Source organism: Corythoichthys intestinalis, chromosome 11 (genome assembly GCF_030265065.1).
Source record: "Corythoichthys intestinalis isolate RoL2023-P3 chromosome 11, ASM3026506v1, whole genome shotgun sequence".
In the NCBI taxonomy this organism is placed as follows: domain Eukaryota; kingdom Metazoa; phylum Chordata; class Actinopteri; order Syngnathiformes; family Syngnathidae; genus Corythoichthys; species Corythoichthys intestinalis.
In genome coordinates this window covers 38,234,561-38,260,450 of record NC_080405.1, presented here as the reverse complement: position 1 = coordinate 38,260,450, position 25,890 = coordinate 38,234,561, and the positions used below count along the sequence as shown (strand labels likewise).

Below are 25,890 nucleotides of genomic sequence, written 5' to 3'. Positions count from 1 at the left end.
TTGTAATCAAGTATCAAAACTCACAAAAGTCAAATCAAGCAAACTGTAGTAAACAAAATACAAAATAAATTAAACAATTTCACAGTCTCACAATGTACTGTACTGGCACAACCAGTACAACAGTACACAATTGTTGTATTAAGTGAACGTCAAATATCACAACAGCAAATAAAGTATATCCAGTTTAAAGCAGGTTCAACGTCACTCCCCAGGTTGCCAGATTGTAATGACAAGAAAATGGATGTTTGCATAGATAAACGGCAATGTGCACCACATTATTCACGATGCTCTATTAACAACGTATAAAATGAGGTTGCCAGATTGGGGGGCCCCTAGTGGTCAGGGGCCTTAAGCAGCTGCATAGTCTGCGCATAGGCTGGGCCGGCCTTGACCGTGGTATTAAAATGTCAGTTTCAATCCCGCAAAAAAATTTCTTCATACCATCTCCAACGTATGTTATTTTTTATGTCCCAAAAATGCAGGGAGAAATCCCTCAGTTGCAGCTGCAAGGCTCAACCCTCCCCCCACCGGTTGTTGTGTCAGTGTCAGTGAGTCAGTTGTGCTACACGATTGCTGGAGGAGGTGAAACTCCTGAACGTTTTCCCCGTCATACAAAACGAAATTGCTGGTATGGGATTACTTTGGCTACAGAAAAGTTACAGATGGCCGCGGCTTAGAGGAGGAGGGCCAACCAACATGTAAAACATGTTTGCAGAGAGTGGCTGCTGAGGAGGCCGTACCTCAAATAAGATTTCGCATTTCTACAAAATTAAAGGTTTGTAAACACTGTCAAGAATGTTTCCCACCAGCTACAAGATTTAACTCCATCGTGTTTAGTGTGTCTAGCTGTGGTAAAACATGTGTTTTTTTTTTCTCTCTGGTAACTGTCTAGGTTGAGAAAGAGACTGTGTAAAATGTAAACATGATACCAGTCATGCAACTGTGCTTATTATGGAAAAATAATTCAATTACCGTATTGGTCCGAATATAAGATGGTGTTTTTTGCATTGGAATAAGGCTGAAAAAGAGGGGGTCGTCTTATATTCACGGCCGAGACATTATACCCATTCAGGACGCTGAAGGACGCCAGATACCGTAATTTCCCGAATATAACGCGCACTTTTTTCTCCCAAAATCAACTTGTAAACTCATGGTGCGCATTATAAACGGGTACATGGATGGAGACAGAAATATATATTTATTACATATATATATAAAATGAATTTTTTTCATTGACACGGCCACGTTGTGTTGATGAAACGTATGCGGCGCCCCGTTGCCGACCATTACGGTACGTGACGTCACCATTTTGTTTCGGTAACACTTCACTCTAATCGGCCGAATGATTTCGTCTGTGTTAAATTCTGCTTTTTTCACTCTTCATAAAGCACAGAATTTAGTTTCTTGAACTCATTTGAGTCGACGTTTATTGCAGCTCCGCAGTTCGGACCATAACAAATGTAAGGACACACACTTCCTGTGTCCGTCAACTATATCGGTCCATCGGGAAACTCAAACCCAAATAACAATAGTTCCTTTTGTTACTGTCGTGTTGACAGCGATGAGCTCTCACGGATTTCCGACTTACGTTCTCACTTTCATTTTACCGTATCAATCCATGGAAGAAACATTTATTCATCATGAGGAAACGAGCAAATTATACAGCAGCCTTTAAAAGAAAAGTCACATCTGTTTTGTTTTCTCCTAGATTCTGGTAAGTTGGAGAAGTTGTCAAATCATATTATTACCGTAAATATTGTCAGTTTACGGTAATGTTTTGAACTACCAATGTGCTATGCTTGTGCTGTGTTTCACCAGTCAGTAAAATGACATCTCTGTCTCTGTACACGAGCTCTGTTTTCTTGTATTCTTCTATTTATTGGTGTTAAAATTAGGGTGCGCGTTATAAACGGGTACAATAATTTTCCCTAGATTTTACAAGTAAATTTGGGGTGCGCATTATACACGGGTGCGCCTTATATTCGGGAAATTACGGTATTATTGAAGCGATGTTCTGTCATGACAGATCTCAGCTACTCTAAAGTTTAACCAGTTTGCATTATTTTATTGCAATGTTTTTCCTTATTCAGATTTGTTTCAAGACTACAGTTACAGTTAGACTTCACTTTGATGGTTAATGTAGTTATTACAATTTTGTTGTTTTATCACAATAGATTGGTTTATATAGATTTCAAACATCAGAAGCCATTCATTTACGAATGTGCACTTAGTTTACATATTTAAATGTTCAGATATTAAGATTTGAATGAAGCTAAATAATATGCATTTCTCTCAAATATATTGTTATTATCATTTGTTTCTGATGTACTGTAATTATTTTCTGTATAAAAATTAATTTGGTGTTCAAAAAGTCTATTTTCAATTTTGAGTCTTGAACAAGAGGGGGTCGTCTTATAATCAGGGCTGTCTTATATTCGGGCCAATAAGGTATTTCTTTTCTGATGGTAATAATGTCGAGCTGTGGCTGTGGTTTTAGGCTCACCTAAAGAACTGCATTTATTTTGAATATGAATATTTTGTAAAGGAACGCATTTTAGAGCTGTAATTGCAATACTGTGATATTTTGGCTCAAGGTTATCATACCGTCAGAATCTCATACCGGCACGTTCCGACACAAGGTACAAACTCTGCCTAACATTGTCAGTTTGCAACTTAATATTTGGTTGATTAAATATAACCCGAATGATCACCAAAATGTACCGTAATTTGTTTCTTTTCAATCTTTGATCACAATCTTTAAATCATCCAGTCCTAAATTGGCTTCACGTGGAAAGAAAACTTATGTATTTTTGAAATCTATCATTGTGGAGCTATCGAAAAACACAGCCACCTTGTCTTAACAGCACAAAATGTTATTGTTTTGTGAAGAAATAGAATGTTGTATTTTTGGTAGATGTTCTTTATTTCCTGAATGTAAAACAGTTCCCGTGGGTCCTTAAAAATTCTTATAATATCTTACATTTAAAATCCGGATAATCAAGTTCTTAAATTGTCTTTAATTTAATGGAAAATTGCTCTAGGTATTGAATTCCCAGCTAATGTGTTTAATGCTACTGTAGTACGCTGTAAAACTTCCAGTGGCGTGTGTTTGTTTTATCAATGGTTGTGTACTAAATACGAGAGTTTGGGAATAATATATGTTATATGGGTCGTTGTCCGCAACCTCAGCGTACGTCAGCAACTTGAGTTGTCGCCATGACGCCATTTTCTGGTTATTCACAGTTTTAGAGGTGAGCAGGAATATGCATGGATGGGGAAGTGTAAATTTAATAAAAAATTGATGGAAAATGGTTTATTCAAGAGGTGGTTAGCCCCAAGTGAAAATAACAACATCACCCAGTGCAAAGTCTTGCAAAAAAAATTTTTTCATTGGGGACATTGGGGGTCAAAGCCGTCAAGTCGCACATGAGAAGAGAAAAACAGTGGCAGCAGTTCTGTGTTTACAGTGAAATAAAATTAGTTTTTTTTCCTTCATCGAAAATTGTTTTGATCTTAAATGATATTTTCACTTTTTAACAATGTCCTTAAAAGCGTTAAATTTGACTTTTAAATAGTGAAAGAACCCTGATATAAGTAAGTAAACGACATTATTTTCACTTTTTATTAAACAGTTGCATAAATATTTAAGGTTGCTAGTTGGGCTGAACTGGCATTGTGATTTTTTTGTGAGGTTTGCGATATACTGCGATATATATTGCAACAGTTATGCTAGAAAATGTTCACCAGACTTGAATAGCTGTCTTTTGTTGACTCATTATGACCGCGTTGTATTCATTATAGATGTCCCGATCCGATCCCATGTTTTGAAATAGGGCCGATCGCGACATTTTTCAGAAGGATCAGAATCGGGTGAAAAGGAGCAGGTTTTTAAATTAACAAACTATCTATGGCGGAAAACACAGACAAGACTGAAAAAGCCGTTTCTGCTCCTGCACTCCTTTTTGAAAGAAACTGCTGTATTTTAAGCCAAAACAACTGTTGTGTTTGATAGAACTATATGTCTATGTGCTGCCATAGCAGATTCATGGCGCATTAAGCCTCTGAACTATTTTTAATTTGTCTGTTTTACCCTGGAAACCCCCGTTTACAGACGTCGCGCAACCTCTTTTGTTTCAACCCAGCCATAAAACAAAGGTAATTAATTATATTTCTTATTCAAAATGTCTGTCATTTTTTTGTTTAGAATCATTCATTGATGTCTAATATTTCGTTTTAAAGAGAAAAAAAAACAAACAACTTTATAAAATTATTCACTCGCGTATATTAAACTTTTAGACAAATGATGTCACGATGAAAAAAATGATGTCTGTAAAAAAGTCACGGATATCTACCTCGTATCTATCCCTTAATTGTATATATATATTTTTTTTGTTACTGTCGCATTTTCTCTAATATGTTAGATTATACATATTCGATCCAAACAAAGAAAAATTGGGGGGAAAAAAAGAAACGTTTCAAAAGGTAAATATACAGTATGAAAAAGAAAATCTCGACCACTCATTGATGTCTTCCTTAAAATCATGGCGTCTGTAATTCTGCTCTCGCGTGCTCTCACCTCCAGACAGGGTTTTGCGGTTTAAATTTTTTTTTTTTTTTTTTTTAAATGCCCTCATGTTCAAAATTTTTCTTCCCCCAGAAAATTGAGATTTTAAGCTTTCCAATGATGTATCGCACATGCATATAGGACAATTTTGAAAGTTGGCCAAATTGGGGGTCTCAGAGCGGCACTTCAAGCCACCTGAGTTTTTTCCGCCATACATTATTATTATTTATATTATGTTTTTTTGCTTCACGCTCGTACAGCCTCTCACCCTCCCTCTTGAAAAGCAGTGCGACCAAACTGTTTTCCTTGGTCACTAGTGAAGCTGGCGTTTGTTACTTAAAGTTAACGATGATTGACAGATTTGTAGCTTTGATCTGGCCAGAGACGCCTCTGTAGCTCTACAGTCAAATGCACGAATGTGTTAATCATTGTTAAGATTGGTACACAGTCTGAAGTGTGCTGTGGCAACTCATACATTGTGTAAATGAGAGGCTGTTCTCGGCAGCGTAAGCATTAAAGCAAAAAACAAAACAAAAAAACTTTTTCAGGTATCAGATCGGGACTCTGTAACGGCAGATTCTCAAAATCAGGTGACTTGGACTCAGACAAAAATATGCGATTGGGACAGCCTCAGTATTCACATAATACTGTTTAATCCAGGCTAAGGGGGTTTATCTGTCAAAGATGAAGATTGATGTACATAAAAGGGATACAGGAAGCCATGTCTCTGCACAATTGCTTATTTAATGAAAAAAAAACAAAAGTTTATATTTAAAAGAAATTGTTTTTCAAAACAATCATACATTCTGCGATGGGGCTATTCTGCATGCGCACATTGCGATCGCGATGTTCAAACGATACGTATATACAGTGGGGCAAATAAGTATTTAGTCAACCACTAATTGTGCAAGTTCTCCCGCTTGAAAATATTAGAGAGGCCTGTAATTGTCAACATGGGTAAACCTCAACCATGAGAGACAGAATGTGGGGAAAAAAAAAAAACGAGAAAATCACATGGTGTTATTTTTAAAGAATTTATTTGCAAATCATGGTGGAAAATAAGTATTTGGTCAATACCAAAAGTTCATCTCAATACTTTGTTATGTACCCTTTGTTGGCAATAACGGAGGCCAAACCTTTTCTGTAACTCTTCACAAGCTTTTCACACACTGTTGCTGGTATTTTGGCCCATTCCTCCATGCAGATCTCCTCTAGAGCAGTGATGTTTTGGGGCTGTTGTTGGGCAACACGGACTTTTAACTCCCTCCACAGATTTTCTATGGGGTTGAGACCTGGAGACTGGCTAGGCCACTCCAGGACTTTGAAATGCTTCTTACAAAGCCACTCCTTTGTTGCCCTGGCTGTGTGTTTGGGATCATTGTCATGCTGAAAGACCCAGCCACGTCTCTTCTTCAATGCCCTTGCTGATGGAAGGAGATTTTCACTCAAAATCTCTCGATACATGGCCCCATTCATTCTTTCCTTTACACTGATCAGTCGTCCTGGTCCCTTTGCAAAAAAACCTCCCCAAAACATGATGTTTCCTCCCCCATGCTTCACAGTGGGTATGGTGTTCTTCAGATGCAATTCAGTATTCTTTCTCCTCCAAACACGAGAACCTGTGTTTCTACCAAAAAGTTCTATTTTGGTTTCATCTGACCATAACATATTCCCCCAGTCCTTTTCTGGATCATCCAAATGCTCTCTAGCGAACCGGAGACGGGCCTGGACGTGTACTTTCTTCAGCAGGGGGACACGTCTGGCAGTGCAGGATTTGAGTCCCTGGCGGCGCATTGTGTTACTGATAGTAGCCTTTGTTACTGTAGTCCCAGGTCTCTGTAGGTCATTCACTAGGTCCCCCCGTGTGGTTCTGGGATTTTTGCTCACCGTTCTTGTTATCATTTTGACGCCACTGGGTGAGATCTTGCATGGAGCCCCAGATCGAGGGAGATTATCAGTGGTGTTGTATGTCTTCTATTTTCTAATAATTGCTCCCACAGTTTATTTATTTACACCAAGCATTTTACCTATTGCAGATTCAGTCTTCCCAGCCTGGTGCAGGTCTACAATTTTTTCTCTGGTGTCCTTCGACAGCTCTTTGGTCTTGGCCATAGTGGAGTTTGGAGTGTGACTGACAGAGGTTGTGGACAGGTGTCTTTTATAGCGATAATAAGTTAAAACAAGTGCCATTAATACAGGTGACGAGTGGAGCCTCGTTAGACCTCGTTAGAAGAAGTTAGACCTCTTTGACAGCCGGATATCTTGCTTGTTTGTAGGTGACCAAATACTTATTTTCCACTCTAATTTGGAAAATAAATTATTTAAAAATCAAACAATGTGATTTTCTGTTTTTTTTTCCACATTATGTCTCTCATGGTTGAGGTTTACACATGTTGACAATTACAGGCCTCTCTAATCTTTTCAAGTTGGAGAACTTGCACAATTGGTGTTTGATTAAATACTTATTTGCCCCACTGTACGTATAATATGCAATACTGGATGAATGATAGAAAACGGTACTCTGAACTGAACTGTAGTTTAGCTTTTAACAAAAGAAATGCCCAAACATCCGAATCATACAGTTAGGTGGAACAAAGCCGTGTAGACAGTGTGAGGTCTAATCACACAAACACCATAGGTTGGGCGAGCCATTCAGACAGCCCAGGGACCGCAAACAGCCAACTAGTCAATCACAGTTGGACAGTGTGGGGACAGCTTGCAGAGAAATGGGAAGGAAAGTGCCAGCCCACAGCTCGACAAAAAAGAGCATCAGAGCAAAAGTCACCACAGGAGAAAATAAGCGCGCGCAGAGGAAAAAGGAAGCCCAATTATGTGCATCACATGGAGCAATAATACCAACAACAATACTGCAACACACTCAAGAAGGCAGAAGGTCAAGTGTGACCAAGTAAACAACAGAGTGCACCAAAAACAGAAATTGCAACAGCATGGAAAATGTCTCCATTTTTTTCACTCCGCGTTTTGTAGCAGCACCAAATATTTCTATCAATCACATACATGCATGAATATATTCATTTGGTTAAGAAAAAAAAAAAAACAAAACTACCCAGCTGTCTCCCCTTTACAACAGTCACTGTGGCTTTAGATGTGCATTCTGTTGGGATCAGTTGCACTTTTGACCGATCAAACTCTCTTTCAGGTGGAGTGGCAGAGAAACGAGGACGTGATCGACCCGCAGAGCGACCCCAATTTTTTCATCACGACCGACCATAATCTTGTCATCAAAAAGGCCCGGTTGGCCGACACGGGCAACTACACGTGTGTGGCCAAGAACATTGTCGCTCGCCGTAAAAGCAACTCTGCCACGATCCTTATCTACGGTAGGTGGACACTCATTCCGAAACACGGTTTGGATGATCAGGATTTGTTTGATAGGTCACTTTTCACGACATGGACAGTTTCCATACATACTAGATAAAGTATGATCACTGTAGAAAATGAATAAAAACACAAATACTATTTTTATGGCCCCAAGTAAAAAAGTTTTTTTCATAGTAATTAAGTCATTGCAGGCCATTGACGGCAATAGACGTTCAATTAATTTAAGTTGGAACATAGATTTCACGATCAGTTGACGGAAAACGAAATTAAAATATTTTCAAAACCAAAGCCGCTAGTGACCTAAAACCAGTGTTGTTAATAACGGCGTTAGAATATAATGACGTTACTTACGGCGTTATTTTTTCAGTAGTGAGTAATCTAATTAATTACTTTTCTCATCTTGGCAACGCCGTTACCGTTACTGAGGATGCAAAGGCTTGCTTTACTATGCGTTACTTACTTGAATGACGCAAGAAAAGTCTGAGGGAGACGGACTCACCAAGACGACAGAGCAGAGCAGGAGTGGGGAGGAGGCAAAAAAGTTGTGACGCCGAGCAAATGCGATGCTAGGTGGCTCCAATAATACCTGACCGTAGCCGATAGCCTACAAACTACGCCCACATGATATGGTAGACATGGTAATTATCACATATACATATATATAGAACTAGATACGAAATGACACGGCAGTGCTAGAGCTGGGAATCTTTGGGCACCTAACAATTCGATTACGATTCAGAGGCTCCGATTCGATTATAAAATGATTATTGATGCACCCCCCTCCTTTTTTTTTTTTTTAACGTTTTGTACATTAGTTCCAAAATTGTTCAAAAATACTCTCAGGCTAAACCAAACTACAATTTCAGTATCAAGTTAACATATAGCAGTAAACAAATATACAAAAATAACATTAAATAAAAAACTCCAGTCCCTATTCTGTATCAGCAGCTTTAAACTACATTCAATTAATTTAATGTTGTGAATCAACCGTTAAAGTTGTTAAAATTGCTCCTGTTATTCCATAATTTCCCTTTTGTTTACTTTCGACATGTGAAAGTTTTAAAACTATTTTAAAGATGGATTCAAGTCAATATTTTACCAATTTAGGAGTATTTTAGATAAAAAGTTAATTAAGTTCGCTTGGAAGGTTCACTACAACAGCCTTGCAGGGAAGTGTACTGCTTTAAGATGGCGGCCGTTTACTAACGCCGCATCTAGATTTTTGTAGATGTGCTGCTAACGCTTCCGAATCTATATTACATCTAGTCCTATATAAATTATATCTACCGTAACATTATGTGGATGTACTTTGTAGCAGCTTTTCGGCAGCAGTCAGGTATGTTGTTGTGTTTTTTTTATCTCATGGCATGAGTTGAGCTAGAGCCGTGAGTTGAGCATTGGCATTACCCGAGGGGCCAGGTAATGAGAAGCATGATGTTTCGCTACTCTCGCTTCGGTCCTCATTGCGTCCCGAAGACCGCGCGGCGCGCTGAGTGTGTTGTACTTCCGCTTCAATTTGCATATTTCAATAATCGGAATTTGGATGTTTGTGAATCGTTCTCGAATCTTCCACGGCCGAATCGCGAATAATCTAAGAATCGGAAATTTTGCACACCTCTACACGGCACCGCTAGCAACATGTACAGTATGGAAACTAGATGCGTTGGTAAACAGCCGCCATCTTAAAGCAGTAGACTTCTTAGGAAGCCTCTGTTGTAGAGAACCTTCCTCGCGAACCTAAGTAACTTTTTATCGAAAATACTCCTAAATCGGCAAAATCTTGAATCTATCTTTAAATGATGAAACAGTTTTAAAACTTCCACATGTCAAAAGTAGACAGAAGGGAACTAATGCAATAATGGGAGCAATTTCAACAACTTTTAACGGTTGATTCAGGGTAATGGGTAAATTAGGGTAAAGAATTGGGCTAGGGCCAATTGTCCCAAAAACCTTTTAAACTTCACATAGTGTGACCTATGTTTTTTTTTTTTTTTTTTTTTTTTTTTTTTTTTTTTTTTTGAGGAAAAAAATAAACAAAACATGAAAATTATCACCAGTTACTTTGCCAAGTAACTAATTACTCTTACATTCAGGTAACTGAGTTACTAACACAATTACTTTTTGCGAGAAGTAATTTGTAACTATAATTAATTACTTTTTTCAAGCAAGATTAACAACACTGCCTAAAATCAAAACAGGCACCTGCCTTAGCCATATATGTCTCCATGAGCAGCGGCATCAAAAAATTCAAAAAGGTTCCCTAATAAAATACCATTTAATTAATTTTAATATAGGTATAACAAAACTTAAAATGGCTATAAAATTCTCTGATTTTACACTAGATGCACAAAAATAAGCAATTGCAGAGATAATGCACTATATTATTGTAATCAATAGCAATATTTAACGTATAAGTTTTTGCCCGCAATGGCGATTTACATTTTTTAAATTTAGTGCAATTTGACAGTTTTCAACAGCTAATCGATCACTCAATTTTCACATCAGAAATCTAATACTTGAGGAAAGCATGAAGAATTATATTAATTTTACGAAACAAACGCAAATTCTACATTTTTCTATATACAATCACAACTTATTTAGGTTGAATTCCGATGTCACTATTGCCTCAGCACGTTTTGCCGGCTATCTGGCCCTCGTCGTTTTTAGATTGAAATGTTACATAAAACAAAACAAATAATAATAAATAAATAAATATGAATGAATAATGAAAACACGATTTTATTTTTTTTGGTATGGACGCAGAAATGTCTAAATGACATTTTTTTAGCCAAAAAAATTACCTGATCATTTGAAAGTAAAGTGACACTATTGTGTATGGATCCAAAATCCAACATGGCATCCATCACAAAACAAAGAGCTTTTTAAGTTGAAAATTCTAATAATAAATGCGTAAATCCCGGAATTTCTATAAATATGAATGTAGAACAGTCTAGATTCTTGATTAAAAGTGGAAAAACGGGCAGTTTTTATTCATTCATCCCTCAGGGAAGCCATGGCGCAATGTCTGTAGGAGATGACTCGTCAACTGATAGTGAAGTCTATGGTTGGGAAGACTGGATGTGAAGTCTGATCTTTCAGTGCAATTGACGGTGCTGGACGTCTAAGAAAAAGAAAGTCATAATTTGTGCATGAAAGGGTTAAATAAACGTAATGGATTTTAAACTACGTATTTTGCGGCGCAGGTGTCAAACCCCCACTGGCTTGTGACAGTAAATCATTTGCCTTGATTCCATGTTTCTGCCTGAAATAAAATGTCAATAAAAATGTTAGTAGTTTTCAATAAAAGCTCAAGAATGACAGAAATCAGAGTAGTTATTGTTTTTATGTTCCTTTTGAAAAAATATTTAAAATACTCTTTAGATAGGTTCTTTAGATTTTTGCTTTTTTTATTTAAAAAAAGAAATACCACACATAGATTTAGTTTTTGCTCTGTTTTTAAAATTCTGATTTCGATACCTAAATCAGTAAATCTTTAAAATGAGTGTTTTTCCTTTTTTATTAATTACAAAACAAGAAGAAATTAATTTACTCACTTTGCTTTCATTAATTATAAAGTTTAAGTAAATTAAATATATATATATATATATATATATATATATATATATATATATATATATATATATATAGTAAGAGGCTCAAAAAAGACCATTTTTGGGGTCATCAATGTCTTTAAACAAGACTGTCTTATGGTAACAAAAGTATAAGATGCGAGTGTGGCGTTCCTGTAATCAAGAAAATTCGAAAATGGAGTGCACCTCGGTTGAATCAAAGTGGTTAAAGCTGGGGGGGAAAAGGTTCTTGTAGTACTTACTTTACAGTAGTCACAATATGCAATTGAATGTGCATGCTAGACCCCAATCACCAACGTCACACAATGACGTGTCGCTGTATTGCGCCGCCATATTGTCCGTCATTGTGTGTCCGTATTCTCAATGGTCTCAATTTATCATGCAATTTATAGTGCAATTCATGGAAGCCCCGGTGCTTTCAGACGCTGTAAACTCATTGGATGTGTTGCATAAAAGGCGTTATGTGGAAAAGCTTCGGTCGATCCATTCGCCAGATCCATATTTGATGCCTAAATCAATATTTTTCGACCTGCTGTCTTTGCTGTCCCTGCCTGACATCTGCTACCCTGATGTCTACAACTATCTTGTCCACAGAAACTCGGCCTATTCTCACGAAACTTTGAAAAACCTTAAGAGCAGCACTCTAAGCAACATTACCCCGTGTGACCCTTTACTTCCAATTTTCTAAAATGGCGACAATCAATAAAAAAAAAGTTGACTGCGATGGCCGACGCTTCAAGGATAGGTGGATATTGGACTATTTCTTCAATAAAATACGCAACAACTGTGTCTGCCTCATTTGCAAAGAGACAGTCGCTGTTTTCAAAGAGCACTGTAAGACTATGTGGACTCAACAGTGGAGCTATAAATTTTTATCACTACTGAAAAAAAAATTAATTGAACTATCATTATTGTAAATGTGCACAGTTGTATTGTTTGTATTACACACTAAAAGTCACAAATACAGTATAATAGCACTGGCAATACTTGATTTCCCTCTTAGCCTTAGCCTTTTTGTTTGTTTGTTTGTTTGTTTGTTTGTTTTGTTTTCTTTAAATCTTCAAATAATAATATATATATACCACAATATTTTGAATGTCGCCATGAGTTTCTTTTTGTAAATATGTTTTTGCACAAACAGAAGCTACCTTATGAGTAGTCACATCCTTAGTGAAATATTGTTGTTGGAAATTTCCTCACCAAAATTGAATATGTTATGCAGTTTTCATATTCAGGTTGCTCAGACCTGAATATCAATTACCCTTTACCTTTGTGACTCTGCTACCTCTTATACCAACAATCTCTGTAGATTTAAGGCTGTTGAAGTCTAACGGTGGGGAAAAATGTGAATACCGAAAAAAGTGTGGGCTGTACGGAGCACAGTGAGCTTCACCAGTATAAATAATGTTTACTTTGTTTGAGTTGAGATTTTGGTCACACAATAGTTTAAAATGTTATTCCAAATGTGTTTGGCATTGGATTTGTGTTTTTTCAAGTACTTTTTTTAATAAACCTTGAATACTAAGCCAGTTTCTGCAACTACTAGCGTTAGATAAGAAAGGCAAATGTTTTATGTCGCTGCCTGTTTCCAAAAGCACAACATTGGGATGCCCCCGATCCGATCACGTGATCAAAAATCAGGCTCGATCACATCATTTTCGTAATTGGGTGAAAATGATCGGGGTTTTTAAATTTATTTATTTTTGCATATTAACTCATTGGCTGCCATTGCCAGCAATAGACGTCCAATCCATTTTTCCTGGGAGAGCCAGCTTTGCCAGGCAGTGAAATATGATCTCTCAAAGTCAGCCTTCCCTGTTGAATATGATATGATGTCTAAAACTGTCATTGGCAATTAATGTGTTCAGGGAAACAAGCAACAAAATAATCCAGAGGTATGAGGCTATTGTAAAAGTAATAATAATAGTTCTAATTTACAGTAACATTGTACAATCGTAAGTAGTTAAAAATGTCTTAAATCCAGTAATTTGAATTTAAGGCCATAAAATTCTGATCAAATATCACAAAAGATATTACCGTATTGGCCCGAATATTAGACGGCCCTGATTATAAGACGACCCCCTCTTTTTCAAGACTCAAGTTTGAAAAAAAGACTGTTTGAACACCATATTAATTTTTATACAGAAAATAATTACAGTACATCTGAAACAAATGATTATAGCAATATATTTGAGAGAAAAAGCATGTTATTTTGCCTCATTCAAATCTTAATATCTGAACATTTAAATATGTAAACTAAAGTGCAATCACATTCGTAAATGAATGGCTTCTGGTTTTTGAAATGTAAATAAACCAATCTATTGTGATAAAACAACAAAATTGCATTAACTGCATTAACCATCAAAGTGAAGTCTAACTGTAACTGTAGTCTTGAAACAAATCTGAATAAAGAAAAACATTGCAATAAAATAATACAAACTGGTTAAACTTGAGAGTAGCTGAGATCTGTCATGACAGAACATCGCTTCAATGATATCTGGCGCCATCTAGCATCTTGAATGGGTATAATGTCTGGACCGCGAATATAAGACGACCTCTTCTTTTTCAGTCTTATTTCAATGCAAAAAACACCGTCTTATATTCGGGCCAATACGGTAAATACGAATTTAAAAGGTCTTGGGGGAAAAAACATTGATGTTACTTTTATTTAGAACCAGTGTTGTTTTTGGCAGCCATTTTAATTTTCATCTTCGTCTTTTGGAGGAAAATACTTCTTAGGGTGACTCAAATTTCGTCCAGTTTTAGTGGACAATCCTAAAAATGTTTTCGTCTATAAACTTCAAAAGTTTTAGTCCATGAATGAATAAATAAAAGGTTTCCAACAATTTCGAATGACCATGACAGACGAGCACATAACTGTAGAGTCTACAAGGCACAACAAACAGGCATAGAAAACGGCACATTATTTGCAATTAATTAAAGTCACCTGGATGCCACCAACTGTTTGTAAAATGATTTCCAAGAGTTTAAGAAGACACCGACTGTCACCGAGTCACCGCGCTAAATGCTAATGTGAACGCTATGCTAACGCTAGAAGTCAGTTTACCGTAATTTCCGGATTACAAGCCGCTACTTTTTTCCCTCATTTTGAATCCTGCGGCGTATCCAATGATGCGGCCAATTTATCAATTTTTCTAACGACCGCCAGGAGCGCTAGAGCATAAAATGTAAGCATAAGACACGTGCAATATATGTGTCGAGGAAGACGCTAGTTTGCACTCTTACCCGTATCTTAATTTTGTGCTTTGTGCACAAATAAAAGTAGCAGACCCTCATCGTTGTGCATTAGTAAAATTAGCATACCCGCATGATGGAAAATGCTAGAAGGAATGGATATGACGTGCCGAGTTGAATTGAAGGCTTGGATGGCCAGCGGCGTCAGATCGTTTACAAAAGTGGCCGTATGCGAAGAGCAACTTTTGCAAAAGTCTGACAGCGTGGAGCAGCATGAAAAAAATCCACCATCACCAACGGGTTTCCAAAAGCCGGTCTGCTGCGTGACGAAGAGGACGACACACGCTTATGAGTGAGCTTGAGGAGTCAGCTAAGTGCCGTGTTGCTGGCGCTGTTTGGAAAGAAAATTTAAGGTAATGTAACGATGACAAAGAGTAACCCGCTAAGTTAGGTTGCAATTCTTTATTTTGGAAACTCGTCGAACAACACACGACTGCTGCCTCTAGCAGCCGACACGCACACACAGACACACCCGCAACAACAGCACGTCTCTTGCTCTTCTGCACCTCCCTTACCTGTAAGTCACGCGCTATATCATAACCCGATTCGTTAAAGTATGGTATTAAAACTTAGAAAACTGTGTATTCCTTTATAAATATTTCTGTTTACTATGTGGGCATACGCGGCTTATAGGCAGGAGAGGCTTATGTGTGTACAAAATGCTTTTTTCTTTAAAAATGTACTGGGTGAGGCTTGTAATCAGGGGCGCTCAATAGTCCGGATTTTACGGTACTTTGTTATGATCACTCAGCACAGACCTTTAAAGGCTAAAGCAACATGGCATAGCCAAGATAAAAAAACAAAACTGACCAAGCAGCACCTGAAACATGTTTCGCAAAAGGAGCCTGGAATGGGCACAAGCTTAAAACAAACTGTATGTAAAAAGTTTTCCAAGAGTTTAAGATGACACGCACCCTGCTAAATGTTAGCGCGAACGCTATGCTAACGCTACAAGTTACATTTAAAACAACATGGCATAGCTAGCCAAGATAAGAAAACAAAACTTTCCAAGCAGCACCCGACGTGTGTTTCACAAACGGCAAATCTGGAGACTGGAGAAGACCGGTGAGTAAACTAGGGTTGTTCCGATCATGTTTTTTTGCTCCCGATCGTTTTAGTTTGAGTATCTGCCGATCCCGATATTTCCCGATCCGATTCCTTTTTTTTTTTTTGCTCCCGATTCAATTCCAATCATTCCCGATAATTTTTCCCGATCATATACATTTTGGCAATGCATTAAGAAAAAAAATGAATAAAACTCGGACGAATACATACATTCAACATACAGTACATAAGTACTGTATTTGTTTATTATGACAATAAATCCTCAAGATGGCATTTACATTATTAACATTCTTTCTGTGAGAGGGATCCACGGATAGAAAGACTTGTAATTCTTAAAGGATAAATGTGACTTTGTATACTGTGACTAAATATTGCCATCTAGTGTATTTGTTGAGCTTTCAGTAAATGATACTGTAGCCATTTAACCAGATGCATGATGGGAAGTGCAACATTGACTGTGCGTAGGGGCACCAATTGATATATCTTCTCTGCGTTGGGAAAGAACATACGGTGTTAAGAAAATGATCAACTACTACCTTTCTTCCCCACATTGCCTCCCACGTGATTTTTAATTGCTGAGAGAGGTATTGTAAGGCTTTAGCCACATAAAAAATGGCTCCAAAGGCTGTCAAAATTCTCTCTACTCATTATACGCTGCCTTTTAGTGCTATCTATAGGTAAAACGGCATCTTTATAGATTGAACGCGACAATGCGGGAGTCGTGCAGCGCATGCGTTAATTACTTAACGTGATTAATTTTAAAAAATTAATTGCCGCCGTTAACGCAATAAATTTGATAGCCCTACTTTAAGCCAAAACTACTCTGGATGAGTGTAAGACATTTTGTCTGTAACGTTAAATACAATTAGAAAACGATTTAATAAAAAATATACAGTATACCAGTATACAGTATATTTTAAAAAGGCATGTCTGATATTTTTTTGCCGATTCCGATACTTTGAAAATGACGTGATCGGACCTAATCGATCGGGACATCTTTAGAGTAAACGTGTGTTTGGGGCGAGGGGGGCGCAGCACATCACATGAGTGACACGACCAAGCACTGCTAAATGCGTTCTAACTACACATACAATCAGAACATATCACACATTGCGAATTCATGATGGAAACTATGGCGAATTTTCATTTAGTTCTCATTTTATCGTCATTAAAAAATTGCTCGTTGACGAAATATTTTTGTTGTCATCATCGTTGACGAAAACAATACTGTTTAGAACATGCGTGAACTTCAGTCTCGCTTTTAAATGTTTCGATTTTTGAGGACGCTATAACATAACTACAAAGCGGAATTACCTTTGCTGCCTGCTCTTTTTCCTTCAAGTCTTTTGTACTTTTCTGCTGGTATCCATGTCAAATGGGTCTTAAACTGTATTCATACGGACTTTAAAAAATCTTAAATTTGGCTTGTTGAAACCTGCGGAGACCCTGATATCATTTAATTTAGACTAATTTGGAGAACAAAGACAATGTCGAGCAAAAAAGTTCAGGAAAAACAACCAAAATAGCCCGATATATCACATTGGATGACCACCGTTATTTTTATATAAAACATTATTTATTAGTAACTAAATATTTAGATTTAACTTTGTTTGCAACCTTATTTTGTACAGCACAACGGATTTAATTGTGAATTCGTTTTTTCGTTGAAACCAACGTTGTACTAATAACCATTTTATATGGCTATAATGTTGGGATAGCTTTGTTCAAATTGGGGAAAAAATGTTGGAAGCGGATTCCCTCCCTCCGAATACATTTCCAAGGTATTGGATCAGGACTCTGTATTGGCAGTAGGAGTGGGAACCTCTTGGTACCTCACGATACGATACGATTTGCAATACAAAGCTCATGATAACGATGATCTGACGATATAGCGATACAACGATTTTCATTCTATTCAATCATTCTAGGATATTCTACAAAAAACTAATAAACAGAAAAAAAGAGCTTCTGCTGTGACTTGGAATAAGTTTATCACTAGTAGACATTTGTTCATTCGCTGCCATTCCTCCCACTTCAAATGGATTGGACGTCTATGGCCGTCAGTGGCAGCCAATGCCAGGCAATGAGTAATTTTGGGCCATTTAAGGTCATTTACCTGTTGATTTTCAGTTACTTCCTGTTGATTTTGAGGTATTTTATGGGTCACTTGCTGTTTATTTTGCATTACAGAACAGGAAGTGACCTGGGAATCACCCAAATGAATAGGCAGTGACTCAAACTCAACAGAAAATGACCTGTAAATGCCCTAAAATGAAAAGCAAGAGACCTGTAAAGGCCCCGAAAATCGGACCGAATGACTGATAATGCTCTGGTTTTGAATGAACGAACGTTCCCAGTCTAAATGGATTGGGCATCGAGCACAGTCAATGGCAGCCTTTTTTTTTTTTTTTTTTTTTTTTTTTTTTTTAATTGACACCTTTTTAAAACGATTCTTGACAGGAGCATATCGATAACCTTTTCGGGATACAAAGTATCATGATATATCACCGTTTCGATATTTTGTCACACCCCTAATTGGCAGATCCTCAAAATCAGGTGCCTCGCAAAAATATGTGATTGGGATTTCCCTAGTACAATAAATATTATGTACAGGTACCACTGGAGTTCAAATTCTAAACAATATTTCTAACTTATAATATCGAAGAAGCAGGTGTGAGCAGACTCCATTTTTGCATGCATACTCCCCAACCGCCGTCTTTCACCGAGGTTGAAAAGGTGACAAATGAATCACTGGGTGCGATTGAATAAGGTAAAATTGCAACAAAAGCACTCTTGTTTCTTTCTTCCTGCTCACCTATTGTGCTTCAGATGAATAAACGGTACGTCCACCATGCTAGTTGATCTAGCTAGCTGCAGTGGGTCATAATAATGGCTACTTTTCAAAGGGTTCAACAGGGGGCCAGAAATGCATTTTATCACGGCCTGGCTGGTGAGACTACATTCTGTGCTAAGAGGTAATCAGGGCTTGTGTTGCCTGGCAATTTACCTCGCTGTGGCGGGCAATCAATCGCGTAGCGAGCACAAGGAAATGATTCAGTCACGGCAAGGCAAAAGTAAGAGGGGAAATTGGGGGTGGGTGTCCAGAGAGGGGAAAAACTGCACTGTTCACGTCAATAAATCAGGGATCACTGTGTCATGTAAGTTGAAACAAGCAAAGATTTGATTCACATCAGGATGGTTTGATGTAATTACTTGCCGTCAGCAGTGATGTGCCTTCGACTGGTGCAGCTTCAGAACACGGGCTCTCACATGAGCTTGATTGTGCTGCACTTGGCAATTGTGATGGGATGTAAATAAATGATAGGGCTATTCTCTATAATTCAGACAACATAATGCGTGATGTGAAATGCAGCAATCAGAAATTAATGTTGATAAATGGGCCCAAACCTAATCACTTTCATTGCCATGATGTATAACACACTTAAGATAAGTTCTGTTGTGATTTGTCGTTTCCTGCACGTAGGGAGCGTTTTCCCGCTCTGTTTGGCTCCAAACATTTGGCTGTGCGTAGCATTAATTTAGTCGTATCGTTTCTCACATCCTTTGGTTAATCAGGTTGGGATGTGGTCACCTACTGTAAATGTAGCCGATGTGTTTGCACTCCAGGTGGCTGTAATTCCAGCTCAAGTGCAGGAAGAAGCCCCCTTTTTCAAGCTTCCGTTAGAACCGCAGCAGCACTCAAGATTATTCTTGGAACACACACGTGCATGTCGGGTAATCCTGGCTGCTCTGTCCCCTCATCCCATCCTCCCTTTCAACCTTCTCCCTACCCCTTAACCCACCAACCATTCCCCTCCTTGCACTGGTCTGACAGTCAACGGCGGCTGGTCCACGTGGACCACCTGGTCGTCCTGCAGTGCTGTTTGTGGGCGAGGCTGGCAGAAGAGGAGTCGGAGCTGCACCAACCCCACACCACTGAACGGAGGCACGTCCTGTGAGGGGCAGAACGTCCAGAAAAGTGCCTGTGTGGCCACCTGTCCAGGTAAAATCCCAGGCAACCCCCTGCTTGTCCTGTGGCACTTGGCTTCCCATGTTTTTCTTTTTGCATTTTTTTTTTTTTGCATTTGTTCATCCTTATTTTGGCCTGCGACTTGTTCCTCAGCTAGTGCTGTTTCTGTTGTATTCCACAATTAAACGTGCACACATTTTTTTTAGAAACTATTAGTCCTCACGGCCATGAAAGTGATTTATCATCCCACTTTGTTCACATATCTCATTATCTTTTATGAAGACCCTGCTCTTATTTCATAGACCTCTCTGATTTAAGAGACATAGTCCCGACCAGGCATGCTGCTGTGTCAGACCAGCTACTACATTTGTTATTGTTTGCAGCTAAAGCTGTGTAGTAAATATGGGCAGTAAAAGGGTGAATTATGGCAGCCTGTGTGCTATGTTTACGTCGTAAGAGTCGGGGGGCCTTTCATTTCCCTGCTCATTCTTTCTCGTGAGAGAATCCAAGAGGCAGGGAGTGTCTGCCTGATACTGAGCAACATATATCGATCCTTTGTAGCCTGAGATGCAGCCTGCTTCATTTGCAGTCCTACATTAGCTCAGTGACGATGGCCCAGAGATAGCGTGACAGCGAGACAGCGGCCTATGAAAAAACAAAGATAAAGGTGAAAGAAGCCAGTGAATGAGAAAAGGAAAACGTCGGATCCAGTACAAACCAGCATTGGCTGTTGTGCTGCCTGCGGATCAAACGGCAGACTGCAGGAGAAAATCCTCCATGCTTGAAAAGCACTGAGGGAAACCCAACACCTCTGTCAGGAGCAGCCGCTCCCTTGCTAAAACAAAGGTTATTTTCCTCCATGAATCAAGGTATTATGTTGCACATGGCCATGTAAAGACATCACCAGATGTTAAGCGTGAGTGGAAGTAACTTAACCCAGCAAGTGGATGGAGACGAGGAAAATGCAAAAATGGGTGATGCTTGTCCAGGATGCTATCTGGATGTATCTGGTAGTATTAGCTCCCATGCCATCAGTAATTAAATTTGATGCTTGGCATGTACTGTAGCAGAAAGCACAATACTGACCTCATGAATATGAAAAGATGAATGTCAGCCCTTCTATTGTTAGACCAAACCCTCCTTGTTTTTTAAGAAGAGCGTCTGTAATTTCAGGCTTTGCAGTGCCGTGGCAGAAAATGCATCCATTTCAGTAAATATACCATGCTACATGGATTAAACTTATTTTATTTTACAATCTTAAAAGTTAAACAAAATCATTGTTGATGCTAGTTGGATTGCAAGTTGTATTTCTCAACTTTATGACATTTTACATACTGCAATTCAATGTATATTATGGACAGCGGCCTTAAAACATAGTCATAGTTATGACATGACACGATCATGGGCATTACTGAATGCTGTATGTCATTAAATGTCATCCGTCAAATTATTTCACCAACTCCATTTATGTCCTATTTGGATTTTTACATCAATTCAAAAGTGAGATATTTGCCAGATGACACTAAATGACATCAGTTTTAACCATTCATGAATTCTCATGACAGTGTCATGTGATAATTATAATTTTCTAATGACAATCTTATGGCGCTACTGTCAAACAAAGTGTTACCGAATGCCATAAGTAGCAATTAATGAAACAACTGGAACAGTAACTGAAGAAATAATTAGCACAGGAATCGAATTTTGATTGTTATTTTCATCTGTAGCGCTGCAATGCATGCTAAGAGGCATGTTGGACAACAACAGCGTTGACAGCAGGTAACAGCAGAGGTTGACTGTCTCCCCAAGGGAGCAGTGATGGCCAAATGAAGCTTCTTGAAGCAATGAAGATTTGCAGGCAATTGGTCAAAAGCTTCATGGTGGTTCATTTGGTCTTACAATGGCCGTATGACGCCGTTGTCAAATAAAGAGTTACTGTTAAACATCTTTTGGTGTAAATATCACATAATACAGTGAGGACAGCAGCGATTTATAGTCTAGTGCAGCTTATATATGAACAAATGTCGTTTTCGTTCCAAATTTGGTGGGTGGCGGCTTATAGTCAGTTGCGCCTTATAGCGCGAAAATTACGGTACTTGTTCTGGGGTCAACTATCACTGTCACAAATTTTTAACTGAACAAGCAAAGTTTGGGGTATCTTGTTAACGTTACTAGCTGTCATACAAGGAGGCATTAATTTGGAATAAAATAAAACAAAGTGATACCATCATTTACTAGTTTTGTTTTACACAATGTAATTGAGCGAAGAAGTTCAAAGGAATTGTTTAAAAAATAGTTGGACAAGGTTGGTTTTAAAATGGGAAACAATCTGTTTTAAGTGGGGAACCTATAGCCTTTGTTGGAGAGCTTCGGTGCTAATTCCCATGCTAGTCATGAGCCATTGTCCCTTAAATGATTTAATAATAATAATTGTATTGTACATGTTTTGGACAGATGTTTCCCTAACGTCATAATCTGGTCTATTTCATGTTCTGTAATTTTAACATTGAACGTTCCCTCTTTGCCATCAATTAGGCTAGGTTCATACCGCAAGTCTTAATGCACGAATCCCATTTTTTCATGTTTTTTCCGACTCGAGTGAGGCATTAACTTGACAATCTGAATGTGACAAGTCGCATAGAAGTGGACCATTTCAAATCTTGGTCACTTTCGTATGTGGTTTAAATCCAATCTGGGCCACATTTTTCCAGAATGTGGTGGCGGTCTGAACTGTCAAGTTTCCCAAATCGGAATTCATGCAGCAATTACGTCAGCAAAGAGGGAGAGCAGCACGCAAGACGGCTGCGGTGTAGCTGTTCAATAGCGTTAGCGTTTAGCTTGAACTCGGCTTTCACTACGCAGGAGGCGGGCTTGACTACGGTCATAGGTCATTAAAAAAAAAAAAATACAATGAAGAAAAGGATAAGCCTGATAATGCTCAGTTTCTTACTGTGCCCCAAATGAGCAATATTTCAGTATTGCTTACATGGCCGAGTCGAGGCAAATTGAAACAGCACACACAGTGCATAGTTATTTGTTTTGATCCTTCTGCGCATGCAGGTCAGTTTTCTCAGCACATCTCGGACGATTAATGCGCATGCGTAATACTTGAACTGGCTCAATGAACAAGGGCTGCCTGAAGGGGCACGCCCAAAAAAAACCGAAAAAACAGATATGACAAAAAATCAGAACTCTGCATTAAGACCTGCGGTATGAACCTAGCCTTAGTCACATTCAGTGTTGTTAATAACGGTGTTAGAGTAGTATCACGGCGTTTCTAACGACTTTTTTTTTTTTTCCAGTAGTGAGTAATCTAATTAATTACTTTTCCCATCTTTGCAACGCCGTTACCGTTACTGAGGATGTGAAGGGGCATGTTACTACAATTTGGTTGAATGAAGCGCGAGTTGTCTGGTTTTGTCACATATCAGCTGCCTGCCTGCTTCACTGCTCACTCTGGCAAACACAACAAGACAGCGATAATGGCGACGGGCCAGGAAATTTCAAAGGTAGTGTTCTAAAACTTGAATGATCTTTAATATTGTTGCTTTACGAAATATTTAAGGAGTATTCTGCTTGGTGTGCAGTAGGCCGAACATACAGTTTTAGAGGTTTGCACTGGTAAATGGTCAGTTTGCATTTAGGTTTTCTTAAGACTAATATATTTGATCCGAATAAATATCAAATATTCTAAAATACTGTATATAGTATTTTTAAAACACGTTTAGACTCATCCTTGAGCTGCACATTGAGCCAAAGTCGATCAAAACGCCTCACGTTTGACCTTTGCGACTTCCACTGTATTCCAAGAAAACAACAAGATTCTCTGTCACGCCCCTGTCAGTCTTATGGTCCGGTAGCAGCAGGTCACCTCGGCATCCTTCTCCTCCCTCGTTACCTGTCTCCGTGGCTCAGACATGTCCAGCTGTCAGTGCCTGGAGCAGGTTTCTCTCAAGGCCAGGGACCAACACGGCAGAGACGAGGACATGATAAGTTTGTTCTTCCCAATCACAAGTGGCATCGTGGCTCGGCTGCGAGCTCACGAACGTGCCTCCCGAGTCCGCCGAGATGAGATGAAGTGACTGCTGCGTCATTTGTCAGTAAGCTCACGCACAGCCCGGCAGCGACAAACCCCAAATACATCTGAATCCTCACTTTTGATTCATCAAACACACGACCACATCCATGAATCGCATTGTCTTGACATGCTAAAGGAGACATGTCAGAGTCACATTCCCCAGCATGGAGAGCTTGCAAGCGTCCTTTACATACTTTGAGAATGACTTGAACATCCCGTTGAAAGCCCTCATACGTAAGCAAAGTTGCCATCATTTCTCAAGAAAGGTCAAGTTTCCATAGATGCACATTGTCATTCGTTTCTTCTTAAGTGTAGTGCTCTCTTTTCTCGTCTCACTCAAGCGGTATCTTGAGGGCCTTCGTTTTTGAGCTGCTCTTTCATTGCCTGTGTGCTTTTGTGATTTTTATTGTATGGCAGAAATCTATTGCATGAAAATAAATTGTTCGGTGCTGCTTGCATTGGTCAGTATGTGATTACAGTTTGTTTCTTTTTTTTTCATTACTATATTTATGGCTTTTTGTATTTGTTTTGTGTTTATGCCAACTTAAACAATTGATTAGTCACAAGCAATTTTGAGTTTATTCTGCACTATCTTATCACATTTTACGTATTTGTTGTATTTAAAAAATGAGCATTTGTAGGGAGGTTATTTTTCCACATATTTGATATAAACTTCTTCAGACCGACATCTTTTGCAACAGCCTGTTGAGTGACTCCTCTTTGCGAAAGAACGCTAGCACCTCCCTTCTTGTGAAGGTCCAAGTCACCAAAGTGTGTGAGTAGGCGGCAGGAGGCCAGTCTGTCAGATCAGATGGGCTTCATGCTGGGGTAGCCATGCAAACTCAAGAAGGAGGTTAGGCAAAAAATGAAGGCTCACAGTACAACAGGATTAAGACTTGAGGCCTGTACTTGGCTAAACAGACAAGAGTTTAACTCCATTTCTTGTGTGTGTTCTTCAACTTTTAAGTTGATGTAAATTCAACCTGACAATTGCAGGGGAGAACAGGGTTTGTTGTTACAATTTTTTACTCTTCCATAAATATTTTCATATCATCGTATCGTCTTGGAATAGTCAATTATATATTACAGAGAAGCTTATTACCTTGCAGTGGAGTTGATATTCTTTTCAACATTTTTTTTTACAGTAATTTCTTGTCAAAGACATCCTGACACTTTGCGAGAATCATCACTATTATGGGGTTGATGGTCAGCCCTTTTAATTCTTGTGTTAGTCTTAGTCTTTTGGGTGAAAATATTTATTAGTCTGAGACATATTCTAGTTATTTAAAAACAGGGGTCAAAGTGGCTAGAATTTCTTGCCGGAACTCCCCGACGTGAAGGTCGCCACTGAGCAAGAAATGTTATTTATTTATTTATTTATCTATTTCTTTATTTATTTTTCATTTTGGAGGGGGGTGTTTGGGGGGGTCAAACCTCCTAAAACTACTGAAGAAAAAAAGTTTTGGCACAGTTATTTCTATAACACATAAAAAAACGGATTTTCATTTAAAATTTTATTTTTTTCAATGATTTGCAAAATAAAAGTTAACAAAACAGCAATAACCACAACCTCCATCTCCTAATTTTTATTTTCCCTCATTTCCTCACATACTAAATGCCAGATCTCAATTTTAACTACTTAAGAACATAAGATGTATATTAAAATTGAAGTTAAATTAAACATTTACTTTTGCTTGCTTTCTTTTTAATAATAAAGATATAAGTAGCATACATTCAGAAAAATAAATACAAATGACTTATATTATGCAGAGTGACATGGAATATATTTTGAAGATTGCACAATCATTTACTTTTTTAAATTATAAGGAAATGAATAAGTAGCCTAACATAAATGAACAAATGAAGTCCAAAGTGCACATTGACAGCTAAGATGTTCAGAACCTCCCCATCAAAGCAAATAAAGCTAAATATGATAAGCCTCCTCAACTCTTTCCTTGCTCTTAAAGATTTGATCCATTTTCTGTTGCATTGCCCTTTTTTTGTTGCATCAATTCAACAAACTTTT

The 25,890-nt window shown here is 38.3% G+C and overlaps 1 protein-coding gene across 4 annotated transcripts in view; it reads left to right on the top strand.

Moving 5' to 3' along the window:
• unc5a (unc-5 netrin receptor A) overlaps positions 1-25,890 on the top strand; it is a 398,198-nt gene that overhangs the window by 241,298 nt on the left and 131,010 nt on the right. For 2 of the 4 annotated variants that reach the window (XM_057851222.1, XM_057851221.1), the window contains exons 5-6: positions 7,725-7,905; positions 19,652-19,819. In XM_057851222.1, coding sequence (XP_057707205.1) covers positions 7,725-7,905; positions 19,652-19,819 — 349 coding nt within the window. The remainder of the gene's footprint in view (positions 1-7,724; positions 7,906-19,651; positions 19,820-25,890) is intronic. The other 2 variants (XM_057851224.1, XM_057851223.1) reach the window with 1 other exon arrangement.